Here is an 18321-nt window from a genome sequence, read left to right on the forward strand (position 1 = left end):
CAATTACAAATGTATATAAATTATGATTAATCCATGTGGTATAATAATTTATTGCATAATTCTCAAATGGCGGTGAACATAAAGGATTTGTATGAGGATTCAGGCAATAGATTCAAGAAGATAAATACTAGCTGAGCTGGAGTTTACCTTATTTACTTTAGTTTGTTCTTGCTCCCTGTGTAATTATTTTTTGATCTTCTGAGATTGAAGCGATTTCCATTTTGGAAACTTGGGGTTAAATGTTACAAAAATTCCCATACAAATAAATCCTTTACGTTCACAGTCATTTAAGGATTACAATGTATGTGTGACAGGTCAAAATTTAATTCAGGTTAATTTTTTTCAACCTATCATCCCAAATAAAAGTAGTTGAGAAGGTTGTACACAGGGCCTGTACAACTTAACAGTAGTCCATTTTAATCCACAAAAAGGAGATTTTTCTCTTTTGCTAATTTTCCCACATCCCCCAATTCAATGTTGGAATATAACAGAAGAATCACTGCACAAACAGTAACGCTTTTTCTTGACATTGGGCCAGGGGCGGGGGGAAGAAGGAAAAAAAAAGAGGCAAAAAGTAGATGATAGAAGTAAAAAGCTTGATTACCAGCTGCTGTTCAGGAAATAAGCCTGTGTTGGTAATAAATCTGTGTTCTCCTACACCAATATAAAAACTCCAACTAAAATATTTTTATACCCCTGTGTTCCTCCCCAGCTCTCTTCTGGGGAGGACCCAGAGAATAGCAAAAATCGAGCCTATCCTTACCCCAGGGGCCCCACTCACATATTTTAATGACGGGGGGGGGGGGGGGGGGGGGGGGGTCTGACAGAGGTTCATATTTTATACCCAAAGAAATCCCAACTTCAGAATTTGTCTACCCCAAAAAATCCCTACTTTTTTTTAGCACACCCAAAAAAATTCCTCAGTGTTTTTGCATCAGCAAATTTTATTATTTATCTTCTGGAAAGCTAAAACATGCCAACTTCAACTTTGGTTTTGGTCAAAAACAAAACTATAAATTGCGCTTATGTTATTTTTGATTTGAGCTGATGAAAAATACAATACCCATAAAAATCCCTCTGTTGTTTTTGCGACGCAAAAAAATCCCGGCGTCTTTCATAGACCCAAAAAAATCTCTTTAGTTCAAAATGTCAGACCCCAAAAAATCCTTCGGACCCCCCCCTGTCATTAAAATATGTGAGTGGGGCCCCTGGGATCCTTACACTCACCTGCCTGAAGACAAACAATGTGCCATCTTCACACAAGATGGATGAATAAGGGTTTCCCAGTTCATTCATGTAAGTGAGTGAGGTGATCATTGGTGAAAATATTTGAGATAATGCCGTAGTGTCCATTTCATCTTCATTGTGGTCTTCACCTATAAAACCAGCCTCGCGTGACAGCTTGTTAATGTGTTTGACAAATCCTTTGTCAGCATGAATAAAAATAATGTCTGGCAAAGAGCTAATAATCAAAAGAGCTTTCATCTTTTTGCAGTGAAATTTAGAAACTTGAGATGGCAGAAAAGCAGGTCGAACTGTCTGTAGAATATGGGTGCTAACCACTGCTGACCCAGATCACCCTTTTTGCGCTTACATTTGTAGATTTTCCTTTGAGAAATAAAAGCCAAGCAGCATTTGTAGAAAACCGCCCCCTCCACCACGAACTGTCGTGCATGTCCTCACAGACACCTTCCCAGCTGGAACGCAGCTTTTCCTGTCAGTGAGCTGTAAATGTCAGTAGTGTCCGTAGTGTCACCTGACTTTGTAAATACGACACTAACAATTAGCCCCCGTTTTTAAGGAACGAGATACATGTATTACTTTAGATCCCTGCTATAACGATACTTCTGTGCACGAATAAATCCCTTGCACAGAACAGAATGTACAGAATATTGCAACGTTCAATGACTGACTTTTTTTAAAATACTTCTCTTCAGGAACAGGAAGCCGCCGCCATATTGACCGTACAATACCTTCTGTACCCTGGGAACGAATTTTATCACGTGGTAAATCTTATGACTTTCACGCGAGTTGACAAAACAAAAAGCCGCCGGTTCCACGAAAAGCTCGCATTTCTTTTCCAGGTGTTCATTCAGTTTCCATGCCTTCCATTCTTCTGACAATGAAGTTTGTGTTTGTGCTACTCTTAAATGTCCTTGGGTTGTCCTTGGCTTTAAAGTTCCCGGACATCAAACCCAACAGCCGCATCAACAAAGGTTGCTACAATCCGGAATTCGACAAAGGAAGAAAGGAAGTTATGTAAGTGAAATCTTGGGTGCTGCTTCTTGGTATTGCGGAAAACGTCCTTTGTTCGCTTTTGTGCTTTACTGTGGGTATTGTTCAGTGTGTTTACCAGTTTACCAGTGCAGTGATTACTGTAATTTTTCAAGCGATCGAACGGTGTCTGGTCGTTTCGCTGCAAAGTTTTTTTCTTTCGTTTCTGTTTGACTGCACCACGAAATGAATGCCCTTCAGAAAACTTTGAGTCGCTTCAAGGAAATATTTTTCATTGGGGCCACTGTACTGTTCGTCCTCCGTAAATCTTTTCTGTTCAGTATGAAGCCAAGTTAACATCCCCACACTTATTACCGCGAGTACGAGTGTACGTTGAAGTATTGCAGCTCGATTTCCGCCTAGCCCCAATATTTATTATGTATGCCTGTTTCGACTAGTCCTTAGCGTGAAATAGCATTAGATTGGTACATGCATGATAGATATATGGGGCTTTACGGAAATCTGACCAAAGTATAAGGAGTCTAATGATTGTTATTTGAGATCATGGAGTTAAAAAAAAGAAACGGAAGCTTGTTATGCAACCGGTGACTAAGCAAATTTCAATCCGCGTATAAGCTTTCACGCTGTAGTTTGATTTCACTTTTTTCTCTCAAACTCTTTCGTTATAGATGTTTCTGGTACATCTTCCAGACCTGGGCTAAACCACAGAATAGTGGGCAACTTATTACCAAACTAATCCAGAAGTCTGAAACTAAACATTAAATATTTTAGCACAGGCAGACCACACTCTGTTTGTGGGGGCCGTTGTTGATTGAAATCTGAGCAACGATTTTTTGTTATTTATAGAAGACCCAGTCCAATTTAAGCTGGAACTGATGCCAAACTTTTTAATTTACCTCGAAAATACTGGCTCACGATCCACTAGATATGTATCCATGCCCCATCCGAATGAGAGCTCAATCCTTCCAAAATTTCTCGAGAAAAGCGATCCTGAAGTTGCAAGACCAGCTTTCTCAACATGACCGGTGCAAAAATCTCAACCAAAGGCATTTGAGGTATGCGCGTCAATTCAAATCCACCAGTCAGTGTATTGCGACCATTGGCAGTTCAAAACCACAACCCTGACCCACACAGATGTTTGTTTGGTTGCGATTCGCTGATTGGTGGATTTGAATCGACGTGCGCGCCTCAAATGCCTTTGGCTGAGATTTTTACACCGGTCATGTTGAGAAAGCTGGTCTTGCAACCTCAGGACCACTTTTTTTGAGAAATTTTGGTATTTTCGAGGTAAGATATTAAATAGTTTGGCCTCAGTTCCAGCTTAAATTGGACTGGGTCATGCCCCTGCGGCTGTTTGCTGCCTGCCTTGTCTCCTTCTTTAGTTCTAACCACGGAGGTCAAATATTCATGTCGCAAAATAGCACTTAAAACAGCATGGGACGGCGAAAAAAACATGACACATGACTCAGTTAACATTTTCTTCAAATGTTTATTGAAAAATTTGCTTTAAATTCTGCATTTTGGAACAAATTATACCCAGGGACATTTTGTTTCTAGGATGGGGGGAAGGGTGAGCTTCCATAGAAAACCTGAAAATTTTTTCATTTATTTAAGACTGCATACATGTGCATTATACATACACCTGCATTCTCAGGCAACTAATAAAAATATTCTTTTTTATCTGTGCAACTTACATATTTATCTAACTTGTATGCTACAGCAAAACTCCGCGCCCTCATTCATATCTGGACCCTGAAGACATGCCAAAGGAGCTTGATTGGAGGTCTGTCCCAGGCAAGGGAAACTTTGCTAGTGTGACACGGAATCAACACATTCCTCAATACTGCGGTTCTTGCTGGGCTCATGGGACAACTAGTGCCATGTCTGACAGAATCAACATCCTTAGGAATGGAAAGTGGCCAAGCAATCTCTTATCAGTGCAGAATGTCTTGGACTGTGGTAAGAAAGCTTTATCATCGTGACATTGATAAATTAAGGTAGCAGAACTGTTATGCCAGTGTTTGGATATGTAAAATCTTTAAACTGTCCCTTTGCCATGCCTCCCCTGTCCCCTGGTCCTCTTACCCCACCCCAGTTACACACATGAATCAACCAGGCCCCCAAACCCTTGAAAATTTATAGTTGTGGTAGAACATAGAACTAATCAACAATCACACCTGTGGCTGTAACAATGAAAGTAGTGTTTGACAGTGATGAAAAACACAAAAGCTGCAGAAGTTGTAATCTGAACTTTAAAAGCATAACCTGTTTTGGGATTTCTGCAAATTAGGGCTACATGCCTGACAATACCACAGAAAAGCTCAAAATACTGTTTTACCATTACTCGGAATTTTGTTGAGTTATATAGGAGGCAGGGAGTTTTCTGCCTTATCGTGGACCAGGAGAGGTGGCTTACTTATACAGGTGTTTCTGTATACATGTACTTGCACATGCAATTTTGTACATTTACAGCAGCACTGGGTGCCACATGTTGACATGTTTTCCATAAAGATTATAAGGACTAATTAAAATTTTTTTTTCAGCTTACAGCCTTTATCTCTAGACATTTTGATTCCTGCTTCTGTTAAAATGAGAAACTTGTAGAAGCCAGAATTACTTCTGGAATATTGTGGTGTTGTGATCAGTCACAACACAGATGAAGACATGCAAGGGAACCACAAATAAATAATTATTATAAACTGGTTGTAAATTTTTTTAAGTTGTTGCCTGCAATTCAGTTTTCTTACACATGATTGACTTAAATATTTCTCATGTTTGTAGTTTTCTAAATTGCAGCAAAGTTTAGTAATGCCACGTAGATACCAGTGCTTATGAATGATATGCTTTATTACAACAGGTAATGCAGGGACCTGCCATGGAGGTGGAATGATTGGTGTATATAAATATGCTCATGAGAAAGGTATACCTAGTGAAACCTGCAATAATTATCAAGCCAAAGATGGAGAGTGCACAGCATTCAATCAGTGTGGCACGTGCACCACATTTGGAGAGTGTCATCCTATTACCAATTATACAAAATGGAAGGTCAGCGAGTATGGTAAGAGGCAGTGCTGACTTTAAATTATCATTAGACATTAATGTTTCATTCAGGGCTGCCACTAGGGCACGGGCACTGTTACAGTCTGTATGGGCATGACCCCTAGCTATTTTCAAATAGGAAACTAAAGAGTTCCAAAAGAGCTTCATACATGTGTAGCTGGTTAATACCCTGCCTTTACCCAGTGCCTTGAAATCTTGGTGACAGCCCTTTGCAGGTCAGTTGAAATAGGCAATTTCCAAGTTACCCCAGTCAACCAATCTTTCACTGTAAAAGTTAAAGAGTTGGCCAGGAAGGCAAAGTCCAGCAACATGATAGATTGAAAAACAACAGACAATCGAGTAATGTCACAGGGGGGGTAGTTATTTGAAAAGGGGGCACATAGTTCATTCTTCACATTAATTTTAGTAAACAGGCAAAGTTGTGTGTGTGCTGCAGATGCATTTATCAGTAGCCTGTCCCAGGCTCCAACATATTATACCCTGCTTCAGGCTATAAGATAATCATGTGCAGTTACTGGTTCAATACTGGTGCGCAAATCACACATTAGTTTTTCCTAACCTCCCCATGTATCTGAAACCCTGGCAAGGCTATGTTTCCCTGCGATCAGAGGTTTCTCTCTTGCATGGTTTTTAGTGTTTACTAAGTCATTCGCCAACTAGGCAACAGACAAGCCACGGGAATGACTCCTTAAAGGTTAAAGGTAAAGGCCATAAACAGTTAACCCTTTAAGCCCCAATATCCACAAACAAATTCTCCAAACTGATCTCTATACATTTCCTTACAGAATTAGTTGGGAGAAATTGATAAAAGATCAGCGGTCTTTCCCTTTGTGATCATTTGATTAATTCTCATAGATGTTGCACTTGATAATCTATGGAAATTGTTAGGAGAAAATTGATGTTGGTCACTACTGGGACTTAAAGGGTTAAAGCCATGCAAGAGAGAAACCTCTGCTGGCTGGGTAAGGCTATGTTGTCAGAGGTGTCTGACCTCAAATTGGTACAATATGTTTAATACTGCTATATCATGTGTTGTATACGGTATGATATTCAGCTTGGACGGGTGTTTGTAGTGGTGATTGTGTTGCGTTCTCAGTTCTACTCTTATCAAATTTTTCTAGATGTTAAGTGGGGGTGGGTGGCGGGAGCTTATCTATTACTTTTAGCGTTAAGGGATGCTAATTCGAACATTTCTGTTATTTTAGTTTCAAGAAATCCCTCTTGTATTGTCTTGCAGGTAATGTTAGTGGACGTGATAAAATGATGGCCGAAATCTATGCCAGAGGTCCTATTGCATGTGGCATAATGGCCACTCCGAAACTTGAGGCATACGAAGGAGGTATCTACACTGAATATAACCCTTCCCCTATGATCAACCACATTGTATCTGTTGCTGGCTGGGGTGTGGAGAATGGAACAGAGTACTGGATTGTGCGCAACTCCTGGGGTGTCCCGTGGGGGGAGGAGGGTTGGCTGAGGATCGTCACCAGCGCATACAAAGGTGGAAAGGGAGACGATTACAACCTGGCAATTGAACAGGATTGCGCATTTGCTGTGCCGATAGTGAAAGAGGACTAAAATAATGATTGATGTTAAGAAATTGTCGAAGTTTTTTTTTCCTAACAGCGATCTAGTAGTAAAGTATTCATTTTTCAGGATCTTTTAAGATTTATGATTGTATGCATTTACAGAGACAGATTTTGAAGGAAAAAGAACGCTCTTTTTGCGACTTTTAGTCTCGCTTGGAGATTAGATCGAGAAATGAGGAGGCGATTAATTCTACACGAAACAGGATTTACTTTTGAAAGGCTTTTTTACTTCTTGCTTTATTTTATTTGTTTCTGAAGTGATTTAGTACGCGTGTTAGCGACGACCGGAAATTCGTCCACGGTCGCTAGCTATAGAGTGTTTTCACATGACTTAACGGCGGCCATATTGGTGTCAACAATGAAACGGCGGCCATCTTGGTGTCCCAAACCAATCTTGGAGAGGTGAAATCTTTTCATGCAAACGTTTTCTTTTGTTCCAATAAATTTGCATAGATGCTGGCCACTTGAGTGAAAACACTCTATGCTCTATACCCTATACTCTATACACGAAAATTCAAGGGCCTCGATTCCAGAGAAATTACGTCATTGCCAGATATCAAAAGTGATTTACATGGCACGTCGTTTCAATCATCGCTGAAAATAAACGGCATGCTCATCACAACACCCGACCATAGCAGTTTTGCTAATTAAGGTTCTTATTTTGTTTCGACAACTCAGTAGTGTTCACTTGTTTCAAAGTAGTCAACGCTTTGAAGCGATGGAATTCGTGCACCGACACGTTTCGGAAAAGCTCTAAATTTAATCTTTCCTAAGCTTTCTTCGCAAAACATACGTGGCTTCGACCACCACCGCGGTCAAACGTCCAAATCGTTATTTTTGTTTTTTATTGCTGGGATTTCATTTACCAGTTAGAGAAAAATGGGCAAAGATGTATAAATCAGTTAGTCAACATAACTATCTTTCCATTTTTCTCAAAATTTTGAGCTTTTTTCGCTGAAAACGCTTCGCGCTAAAAGAGAATCATGTTTTAAAATGGCGCCGATAATAACGTCAGCATCGGTTTTCAATCACTTAGAACTTTTTTAGTAAACTTTTAAAAAGTTTAGTAAACTAACAGGATGTTGGTAATACCCTAAACTTTCGATAGTGAAAGTAGCAACCTTAACTTTGAAGTATTTCGCTTAACTTTTGCAAATTTCACTCGTTTGACCGCTGTGAAGGCTTCGACCACGCAACGATTCTTATTCCCAGTTTCCACGGCCTCCGCAAGGAACGCCTGGCACAATGAATCCCTTTTGTGTCCTCAATACGAAGAAACACGCATTGCAGAGTGAGTCTTGCTGCTTACGCAAGCGAGACTAAATAGTCAAGCGACATTTTTATAGTCGCACTTCTGTCTCCCACTGTTTAAATTTCATAAGCATGTAAATTTCTTTTTTAAGTTTGCATAATAAAATATTAAGCTGAAAGTGTACAGCTGACCTGTTTTTTTAGTGTTTTTTTTTTTTTTGTAGTACTTGTACTCCCTTTAGCCTGCGTTGCAGTCGCCGGTTATTAATTATTTAACAGGCCGCCCGAGGGGAACGCGCGTCCTTCGCCCCTAATCCGGCGCCTGCCATGCAGGCCATACTCCCGTTCATGTCTTCTTCCCTCAAGGAGGGCTGGCATTTTAAAGAAGCAAGTAAATCGGCTCCTGTGGTAACCTGCCAGGAAAAGCAGCAAAAAAAAATCTTTTAGACAGTCATCAGCGGTTGTAAATGAAGCCCGTCTAATGGCTCAGGGACCTCAGGTACTGCATGTGGTCACTAAGGCTGTCTATGATGTGAATAGTACCCTGCGTACGATTGAACTCGCTCCGCACCATGTGAGCACGACCCCAACGGCAGGGAGTATTGAAAGGCAGTCGTATTCGCAGGCTCGGAATCACTGTGCTTCTAATGCAACCATATTTGAAAATACCATCCAACACGTACAAGAGATCTAGAGCGTGTCATCCCAGTACCAAGGCAAAATATGGATGTTTTCCAGTTTGCTCGCTGAGTTTTTTCGGCTGACGTCTGTTTTTCGTGGTGATGTACCCTGAACATTTTTTTTTTTGACACAAATGAGCGTATTCTCGTGATACTTCAATTTTCTAATTTTCTGCTTTACATCAATGATAGAAACAATTCATCTGCGTTATGAGATCAGTGGAGGAGACTGGTTATGAAATTAAAGTCAGCAATTATCAAAGATAAAAACAAAGTGCTGCAGTTTACCTATGTAAGGATCCTTACATCCTGACAATGCACAATCCTTTGTTGTTTTTTCATTAATTGTGACTGAATAAATTAATGCAACGTTTTTATTGGTTGCTCTTAAATGTTGTGAGCCGTTAAGTCCAAGGATACATGTATAACAAAGAGATCTGATAGGCTTGATAACCATTTCACCTTATCAACTATGATACTACAACTGATTTTATTTGCTGTTGATACCATTGTTTTTCGTTCTGTCTAGCAAATATAGAGTTGTTTGGTTGATCTATTGACTACTGAATTGAATAAATTGTTAAAACCAAAAAAAGATGAAGTGAAAATTGCCGAAAAGTTTACCTGGAAACCGAAAGTTCGTTTCATGTGGTCAGTTATAAGAGCTTATAGGTCTGTTGGAATAATTCACAAATTAAGCTTCTATTTATCGTCAAAATCCTCACCACGAGCATTACACCATTCGCTAATCCTTTCTACCGCTTAGTTATTGTAACGTAGTTCGAGGCTCCGCTTATAAATTATTTGAAGCTTATTTCAAACGGCTTAAAATTTGATAGAAGCGAGTCAGTGGTCAGAATCATGGATAAGTCCCATATCGATGCACATTCTGGTCCAGTCGATAAAAACCTTGAATTTTAACATTCCATGGTATAAACTTACTAAAATTAGGTCTCTTCACAGTTAATTAATGATATAAAAAGTGAAACATTGGCACGCTTTCAGGGTGTCCAGTTCCTATTTTTTCCTATTTTTTGAGCCTATTCCTATTTTCTCCTATTTTTAAACTAAAACCTCCTATTTTTCCTATTTTTTAGCTGCTGGTGAAGCCAAAATTTGTAACAAAATTGAAAATGGAATTATAGTAGTATGTTGACTTATTAGTAAAAATGACAGTTGCGTTTGATCTTTCCATGACCTCTATTGCCTATTAGAGTTCTGTTAACATTTTTCTCTATATTGTTACTTTTTGTGTTGAATAATATTGTGCATAGCCCTCTGAAACTGCATTTCAGTATCTGTACATGTTATATTTTATTTTTAAGTCTTGCTCGCTTTTATATTCATCTTTGAAACTGAAAAGAGGATCAAGTTGTCCTCTCACAACACAGGCCAGATAAATTATCCAATCAGCTTCTTGTTTTAAAACCAGTCACTAGCTTATTCTGGATGCTACATGAAAAGAACATACTAAAATTTAGTTTACGGCACTTGCTCTCTTGGTGAGCCCTTGTTAACAGCTATATACCGGCCTAAGCAACTGATGAAGGATCTAATATTTTGGTTGCGAAACCGATCTTGCAGTCACAGCTAAGCCGAGTGTTATGTTCTTCTTAGAACTTAATCATGACACACCTACAACCTGGTACCAAATACATCACTGTCGTTTTGCATACATAGCAGAAAGCCCGGTTCCGTACTTAAAATTATGCGGTCTTTTCTCAAAAAAGTATATTATCAACCAGCTACTGATTGCAGATTAATGGAAGGAAAGCTTTCCATAGGACTTTTAAGTCCTAGTTCGATATCCTTCAATGACAACTCAATCGTAAGGAATTTCTATCCTAAGAAATTATACTCTTCAAAGCGTTTCAAATATTTGCCGTCAACTTGAAGGGAATTTTCATATGATTACCTTTGATTATAGAACCACGCTCGACCTGTGGTCAAGCACATCACTCTGATTACAGGGTAACTGAGCCAAGAAACTAATCCTAGCCGTGAAGGTTGACCTAAATCCTGCAAAGTAACATAGAATCCGAAGACTCTTAGCCTTTGTTATAACCCTGATGGGGTGCAGGGAGGCTATGTTTGTCGACAAAATTACTATTGATTTTCCTATTTTTCTCCTACTTTTTGATACAAAGTTTCCTATTTTTCCTATTTTCTCAATCCTGGGTTTCCTATTTTCCTATTTTTTTGAACAACCATGCCGCTGGACACCCTACGCTTTGTCCCATTCACTTCACTTTTTCCGACACGAAGGGCGATTGGCGACCCATACGTCCTCCTAATCGAGTAAGTCGGGTTCCAGATTACCTAATTTTAATTCAGTCTGTCCTGGGCTTGTCTCAGGTCAGATTGATTCTCCATGTCTTTTTATAATGTCATTAATAACAATACCCAGGGATGAATATCATACTGCCCACGTCTCTTGTCGATTACTTCGTCACGGTCGGTACTCTTTGATTGGGACTGCTCAGTTATTGTTGAGAAGTCGACTATCAAAACGCGAACACTGTTAACTCATTGCAAGACACAAAAACACATTTGTGTCTCAGGTCAATCATACAAACCGGAAGCGGAGGCTTATTCCCGCCCCTAGTCGGGACACAAAGTCAAAACGACTTACAGTTTCTAAACCTAGGTGTCCGCTTCCTCTAAGAAACACAGTTTTGTGATTGGTCTCTTGTACTCCCCGTATTGAGTACGCACTGTGACTGCATTGACCATACCGTCTTGTCCAGGATGAGTAGACACAAAGGCCATATTCCTCGTGGTTGTTTGGTTGTGGATGGTGGTAGTTACAATGATCTGCTACGCAAGCTCATGATGTGAGTCAATTATCTTCGGGTGTCGTGTCTTGTAAGGGAGGGCTTGGGTTTTTTTTGCAACCTTCCACCTACTACTAGAAATCCACCTTCCATTCTCGGATCAAGAGACTTGATTCTGCTCCGCTTATGAACCTCCTGACCATTTTCCAGGCACCTTATCTCCTCGCCAAAAAACGAGGGTGGCTCTGAGCAGCTCTTAACTCTGTTGCTGTCAGCGATCCCGACTGACGCAGTTCTTTCTTTACTCTTGTATTGTTTACAAATCGCATCATGTACGCCAGCACCCTTCTTAGTTTAGCTAGGGACGGATATTTTTTCCATCCCAACACAGGCTCACTTTCCTGGGAAACTCCAACCCATCTTAGCCTTTTCCTTTCTCTCTTGTCTTCTTCTCGTCAACTCGGCTGATTTGTAGAGGAACTCCGGCCCAGCGCTGTAGCGATTATTCACGTTCAGTTCTACAGGGTGGAGTCGCCGGGTGATATCATCTGCAGGATTATCACCTGTCGATACGTATCTCCAATTCACCGCACCCGCCCCTAGTGCAGTCTCCAGGTTACTCATGATTGTGTGAATCTCGGATACTCCATTGCCAACGAACGCCTTGTAGTTGTAGTTCGTCTGGTGAATCCAATGAGGAACGGTGGTAGAATCACCCTAAAAGGTTATCTTCTCTATCTTTGTCATTAACTCTACCGCTAGTGTTTCAGCTAAACGGGCAGCATTAAGAGCTCCCATTACAGGCCATAAGTTCAGTCTACAGACAGACTGTGCCTTAAGAGGCGCAACTCGACCTTTCCCAGCGACTAGTCTGCATTCAACTACATTATCTTCAAACTCTCGTCTAAGGTACGTACACGCTCCGTAAGCATCTCGGCTCGCGTCACAAAACACATGCAGGTTAGTTTCTCGAAATGGCTCGTTCCGTCTGAATAGTGCTTGCGGAATTTGCACAATTTCAAGCAGTTCTGATTCTTTAAACCATTTGCGCCACTCACGAAGATCAGCTTCTTTTAACTCATCATCCCATCCGTTCTTTAAGCGATTCAGATTTTGAAGGATAATCTTGCTTCTGATTGAAAACGGGAGGAGACGTCCTCGAGGATCCCACACAGAGAACGCTTGCCTTAAGATTGATCTCTTTGTAGTAGCTGCTTCTCGTTTAAGTGCATTGAACATAAATACATCTTCTTGAGCATCCCACGTAACGCCCAATGCACGGTCTGTTGGTAACTGTATTTTCACTCAACTCAAGGAAACGTGGAGATCTATCCTCTACCGGGATAGTTGCTAATACCTCAGGGTCGTTTATTAACCACTTTTGCAGGTAGAAGCCTCCACGGAGCAGTAATTCCGTCATTTGTTTCCGCATTTCTATGGCTTCTTCTCTTGAGTCGCTGGACGGTAGGCCATCGTCCATATAAAAATACTTGTAGACGGCTTTGACTCCAAGAGGCAAATCTCCCCCGTTCTCTTCCGCATTCCGCCTCATTGTACAGTTGGCACGAGATGGCGCCGACATAGACACTCTGTTCTTCGCTCGGTGACTCTCTCCAAAGAAATCTCATGACTGGCTGATCACTCTCAGGTAAACGCAACATGTGGTACATTTCTCGCACGTCTGCTGCTAATGCAATTCTTCCTTCGCAAAATCTAAGCAAAACACCAAACAACGACGACAAGTAATCTGGTCCCGTGTACATTTTATCATTAAGACTTTGACCCCTGAATTTCGCTGATGCATCATATACTCTCCTGAGACGATTAGGTTTCTTAGGATTGATAACGAAACGGTGTGGTAAAGCGTCTTCACCCTCCAATTTCTTAGTCGTCTGCTCCATTACTGCCAACCCTCGTCTGTCCTCAATTGAACGCACGAGATCTGCTAGCTTCACCACACCTAATGACTCTACCTCCGACTGAGCAGTAAGCAACTGCTGCAACTCCTCCTCTTCGCCAGCACTTGTTTCATACACTTTTAAACGCATTGTATGGTGATGCAACCTTTTGCTCTTCCGGTTAACCAGTTAGTGACTGCCCAACCGAGAGGTGACTCGACTGCATATGGTACTCTGTCAGCATGTGACTGTCCTGAAGGTTTCACAATTTTTTGTATAGGTAACAGCATGATTTGTAGTGATATTTGGCATAAATACCACGAGTGATATTTCCAATTTGTTATACGTAATTTTCACGAGCCGTTAGGCGAGTGAAATTTGTGACAATTTGGAAATATCACGAGTGGTACTTATGCCAAATATCACGTACAAATCATGCTATTATTTGTTTATACTACTAACCACAAAAGGTTTGTAATTTTCACATGTAGTTATTTCGAATTAAGCTGAATTACCACTGCTCTAAGCCACTGAAATTGCAGAAATTTCTCATGTAGTAGTATAACTCCGAAAATTTTAGATGCGGTTAAACGTTTTACGAAAGTGAGAATTTTTCTTGTTCTTCTTTCCATCTCATTCTTGAATCCGAAAATTTTAGGTTTCCTTTTTGTACGAAAATTAGCCTAACATAAGGAGTAAAAGATGAAAAATTACACTTCAGAAAATAGTAGGGAATTTTTTAGATAAGCTTCGAAAATTGTACCTGAATGGAACGTTCTACTAGAAATGTTTAGCCGTATTCAAGCAATAGAATGTACTAGGCATTATTTGCATCTCCGAACAGATATTTTACAGAAAACAGTCGTTGGGTGCCCCTGAATAACACTATACGCCTTTGTTTTTCACACTTTCGCTCTCAAAGTCACTCAAAATACCCCGGCTCAGTGGACCAAGTCGACTATCAAAACGCCAACAGGGACTTGTCAGAAATCAGCAGGGGGGAGGGGGTGGGAATTTTAAATTTGGGTTCGGAAATTAGGTGACCCATCCCTGCAGTGGGACTGAAATTTGCTAACCCTCCCCTTGAGCTTGGCCTAAAAGATCATGAACCTCCCCACCTTATATCACAGAATTGAAAGATAAATGTTCCAGGCTCTTTAAGGTGCAGTATTCCAAGCCAACAAGAAAAAAAGGAAACAAAAACAAAATAAAAGGAAAGCCAAAACAGCTAGGGCAAAAAGAATGGAAGCTGACTGCAAAAGAGTTATTGAAACCATCGCACCTAAGCAAGAGTCACATGACGTTACAGAGCCTATTGGCCCATTATCTCTTCATTATGAAGGACTAAGTGGGCTCCTCAAAACGCAATATATCCCATATGCCTTTGAGAAGGGATTGTTCACCAATGAATCACAGGACATTATCAAGCAATATCTACGCTTCAACCTGAATGAAAATCATGATGATGATGAAAGTGATTGTATCAATGCGAAGCTTATAAAATAAAATAAACAAAATAAAATGCTGATGACATAAATGATGATGATCAAGATGCTCACAGCAGCATTGATGGTGATGCTGAAGACAGTGATGAAAAGCAAAAACTCTAACAAAATTAATAACAACGTTATTCATAATTGCAATAAGACTCTATAGCATTGTTATAAATGTAAAGTAGATGTTTGTTAAATTCTTGCAATAGTACTTCACAGTTTATATCCATATTGTTCCGTTTTTGTTTTTTTTCTTTTTTTCACCAAATAAAGAACTTCCTTTTTCTTCTGTGGGTGAACCTCTACATGATCACGGGCGTATATTTCCATGACCCTCCCCCTGTTAACGGCCCATTTTTCATAACCCCTCCCTTTTCTGAGTCTCAAAAAGTTGTGACCCTCCCTCTTTTTCCACCCCCCCTCCCCCTGCTAATTTCTGACAAGTCCCTTAAATAAGTCAACGCAAGACTCAAAAACACATGTTCGTGTCTCCTTGTCAAGTGCTCATGTCAATCAAAAAAAAAAAAAACCCGGAAGAGGAGGCACAGTTATCTTTTAACCTGAGGCGATCATTCATCTTTCAGAAATGATGTCGAGAAAGATAGTCAAAACACAGTCTTGTATTTTTAGTCTTTTTTATTTCAGCACTAATCCTTTCTTCGATTAAAACCACATATTACAACAATTAAAAGTATCTTAGTTGTCTTTAAGGGCCACTTCTGCCTTTTTGACCGCGGTTTGAAGGCAGTTTCTCAGCGAATTACCGCGATTATTGGACCAAGATGTATCCCATGGCTTTGATGTGCTGGTCTCCATTATCTGCATAATGAGTAGCTTCATTGCCACACGTGTTGGAGTCATCATAATACCCTCCAGTGCCAAACCCGATTCTGGAGTCGCAGCTTTCACAGTCATCTTCATTGTTAGCAACGATACCAATTCTCGCTTTGGAGGGGCTGCTGCCGTGACATAGAACGTTGAATCCTTCCTTGTTACAGTTGGTTTGCAAAGAGGCCTGAGACCCATTAATGAGCGTCTTCCACGTGTCACGGCCCAGTGAAGTATTTCGGTATATGTTATCTTCGATCAGTGAATACAGGGATCTGGCTTGATAGTTGATGACAACAGACTTGAACTGCTGATCGACCTTCATTCCAAGACAGATCTTGTTAAACGGTGTGTTCCAATAAGTCGGTAACTTGGTCTCGTGAGTGTCCAACCCAGTCTCCCCTCCTGGAAGATTAAAGTCGACTTTGTCCCTCCAGAGACTGGAATTGTAGTGAAACGTTTTCTGGGTGCATTTGGAACAAAAAGTAGTTGGTCAGTTTGCTGTTGTATCTGTTTGGGCACTGAAATATAGTCTGAAAGCTACGTCGAGTCGTTTCAATTGGTCTGTCTCACTGGAGAGTTTAAGCAAAGATGAGCGACGTTCAGGGGCACCCAACGAAAATTTTCGGAAAATATCTGAACATTTAAAAATGGTATAATTGCCCATTTTTAACGGATTTTTACCCTTAAAAGGTCACCTAGAATTTTCGGGAGCCTTTTTTCTGAAATTTTCGAAAAGGTAAGTTTTGATCCCTATAATTTTCGGATCACTAGACTTTCAGCTAGGAAATCCGGACAGATGAAAAATTTCTAGGGGATAAAAATAAGCCTATATCTACCGTTTAAATACTAAAATACGTTTAACAATACTATGTTTAACTGGTTTGAACTATCTTCTCGTTGGGTGCCCCTGACGTTTTGCATTCTTGGGCAGTAGTTTTGCCGAAATTTTCCGGCAAACCGTCTCTGTTTGAGTCAACAAACTAAGCAATAAAAATTTGGTAGCGTTAAGGGAAAAGGCATCATTTCCAGTTGACGTGTGTCCCTCAAAAACGCCTTTGCCTTAGCTCACTTGTCTAGTCTATTACTGCTGCCATTTCCTCGTTCATACTTTGTCTCAAGCTGAATATATATTTCATCTACTAGTCTGCATTTTGATCTAGCATTAAAAGTTTATCTTAACAGGGGGAGTAAGCTTGTTGACGAGCGACCACGTAGTTAATCAGCTTTTGAACATTTAACTTTTAATACCTTTGAGCCATTGATCTTCATGACCAGCGTCCATCCACCTCCTCCGCATGTATCAAGACCATGTGTGGTCATGTGACAGTATACGGGAACCTTTGTAGACCCAACATCCAGCAAATACGCTGTGTTTTCGTTGGCCCTGAACAAACAAGCGACCAAAATGGCTAAGTTCATTCAGAATGACATAGCTACTTTTCTCCTTTTTGTTAGAGCACACTAGTTTCTTAAGAAATCTGGCGAATTTAGAATTATGCGTGGTTTTCTTTGTTATGGGTATGGGAATATGTTTTGGAGTCGGGTCGGGATCACCGCAGTTGAGCTGAAGAATCTGCATACGTTGTCAAAATTGTGTCTGGTTTGTACCACATATTTTGCTTTTATGTAACAGTTACGTTATTGGGTTGTTTTTTGGCATTTGTCTTTAACTCTGAGGTTTTGTAGAATACTAAGTAGGTAGAATTCCTTTATTCACAAAAAAATTATGAAGGAATCCGAAGGAGATGAATTGAACAGGTAGTTAGAAGTGAAGGGGTGACATTTGAAACTTGCCTATGTCGCGCACACATTTGACACTGTGTGGGAGACAATCGACTTTCTTCACTGATTGCCTTTTACAATCTTATGAAAATGGTTTTATCTGCAGTGATTCTGTAATACGTTCAGGGTCTTGCCTAAACATCAGGAACTCCAATTTTTATATATAGTTCAGAGATTTAGTACATTTCATTGACTCCAGAAAAGACTGCAATTGCCTTGACCACAGCGAACACTCCTGAATAAACTCATTAAGTTTCTTTCCTTCTTTTTTATTTTGTTGTTTTATTTCGACCTTCGGTGATGAACACGAGTATGGCTTAAGTATTTGAATTACTGCTATTTTCGTCTTTTTAATTTCGTTGCTATTTTCTTACTGACTTTATAGCAATTTCCATTTTTTGTAATCCAGAAAATCCTCTCAACGTTGACTTCCCCGACTTTCGTGTATTAATTAAGAAGACATTTTAGCAATTTTATTTTGGAACCCTCAGAGATTTTAATAATATATTTTAGAATTTGGTTCAGTGTCTGCTTAGAGAACGTTATTTTCTATCACTTGTACTTACAAAGTCCTGCGATAAATGTCCTTGCACGTTGAAGCTGTAAGAAGTAAGAAAACGATATTAGCTACACTGAGTGTATGTTGAAAAAAAGTGATTTATTAAACAAGGTGAATCTTTTTAAATAGACGTTTCGACAGCATCAACATTGTTGTCTTTGCCAAATGG

At 40.0% G+C, this 18321-nt stretch overlaps 4 protein-coding genes across 5 annotated transcripts in view; 1 reads left to right on the forward strand and 3 right to left on the reverse strand.

Moving 5' to 3' along the window:
• The window catches only part of LOC140935647 (BLOC-3 complex member HPS1-like), a 14170-nt gene extending 12494 nt beyond the window's left edge, over positions 1 to 1676 (reverse strand). Inside the window, exon 1 of the mRNA XM_073385218.1 lies at positions 1228 to 1676. Coding sequence (XP_073241319.1) covers positions 1228 to 1485 — 258 coding nt within the window. The 5' untranslated portion in view covers positions 1486 to 1676. The remainder of the gene's footprint in view (positions 1 to 1227) is intronic.
• A 362-nt stretch (positions 1677 to 2038) lies between these two features.
• Positions 2039 to 8319, forward strand: LOC140935649 (cathepsin Z-like). Its single transcript, XM_073385220.1, has 4 exons — positions 2039 to 2259; positions 3956 to 4194; positions 5093 to 5293; positions 6533 to 8319. Exons 1-4 carry the CDS (start codon positions 2102 to 2104, stop codon positions 6871 to 6873), a joined length of 939 nt encoding a protein of 312 aa, XP_073241321.1. The 5' UTR covers positions 2039 to 2101; the 3' UTR covers positions 6874 to 8319.
• A 3663-nt stretch (positions 8320 to 11982) lies between these two features.
• On the reverse strand, positions 11983 to 12828 carry LOC140934126 (uncharacterized). The gene is made up of 2 exons (XM_073383808.1): positions 12346 to 12828; positions 11983 to 12270 (listed from the first exon to the last, which is right to left on the reverse strand). Exons 1-2 carry the CDS (start codon positions 12826 to 12828, stop codon positions 11983 to 11985), a joined length of 771 nt encoding a protein of 256 aa, XP_073239909.1.
• Positions 12829 to 15614: 2786 nt separating this feature from the next.
• LOC140935676 (uncharacterized) overlaps positions 15615 to 18321 on the reverse strand; it is a 49807-nt gene continuing 47100 nt past the window's right edge. For both annotated transcript variants that reach the window (XM_073385248.1, XM_073385247.1), the window contains exons 5-7: positions 18160 to 18193; positions 17060 to 17195; positions 15615 to 16271 (exon numbers count right to left, since the gene is read on the reverse strand). In XM_073385248.1, the coding sequence (XP_073241349.1) occupies positions 15750 to 16271; positions 17060 to 17195; positions 18160 to 18193 (692 nt within the window). In that variant the 3' untranslated portion in view covers positions 15615 to 15749. The remainder of the gene's footprint in view (positions 16272 to 17059; positions 17196 to 18159; positions 18194 to 18321) is intronic.

This window comes from Porites lutea, chromosome 4 (genome assembly GCF_958299795.1).
Source record: "Porites lutea chromosome 4, jaPorLute2.1, whole genome shotgun sequence".
Classification (NCBI taxonomy): Eukaryota; Metazoa; Cnidaria; class Anthozoa; order Scleractinia; family Poritidae; genus Porites; species Porites lutea.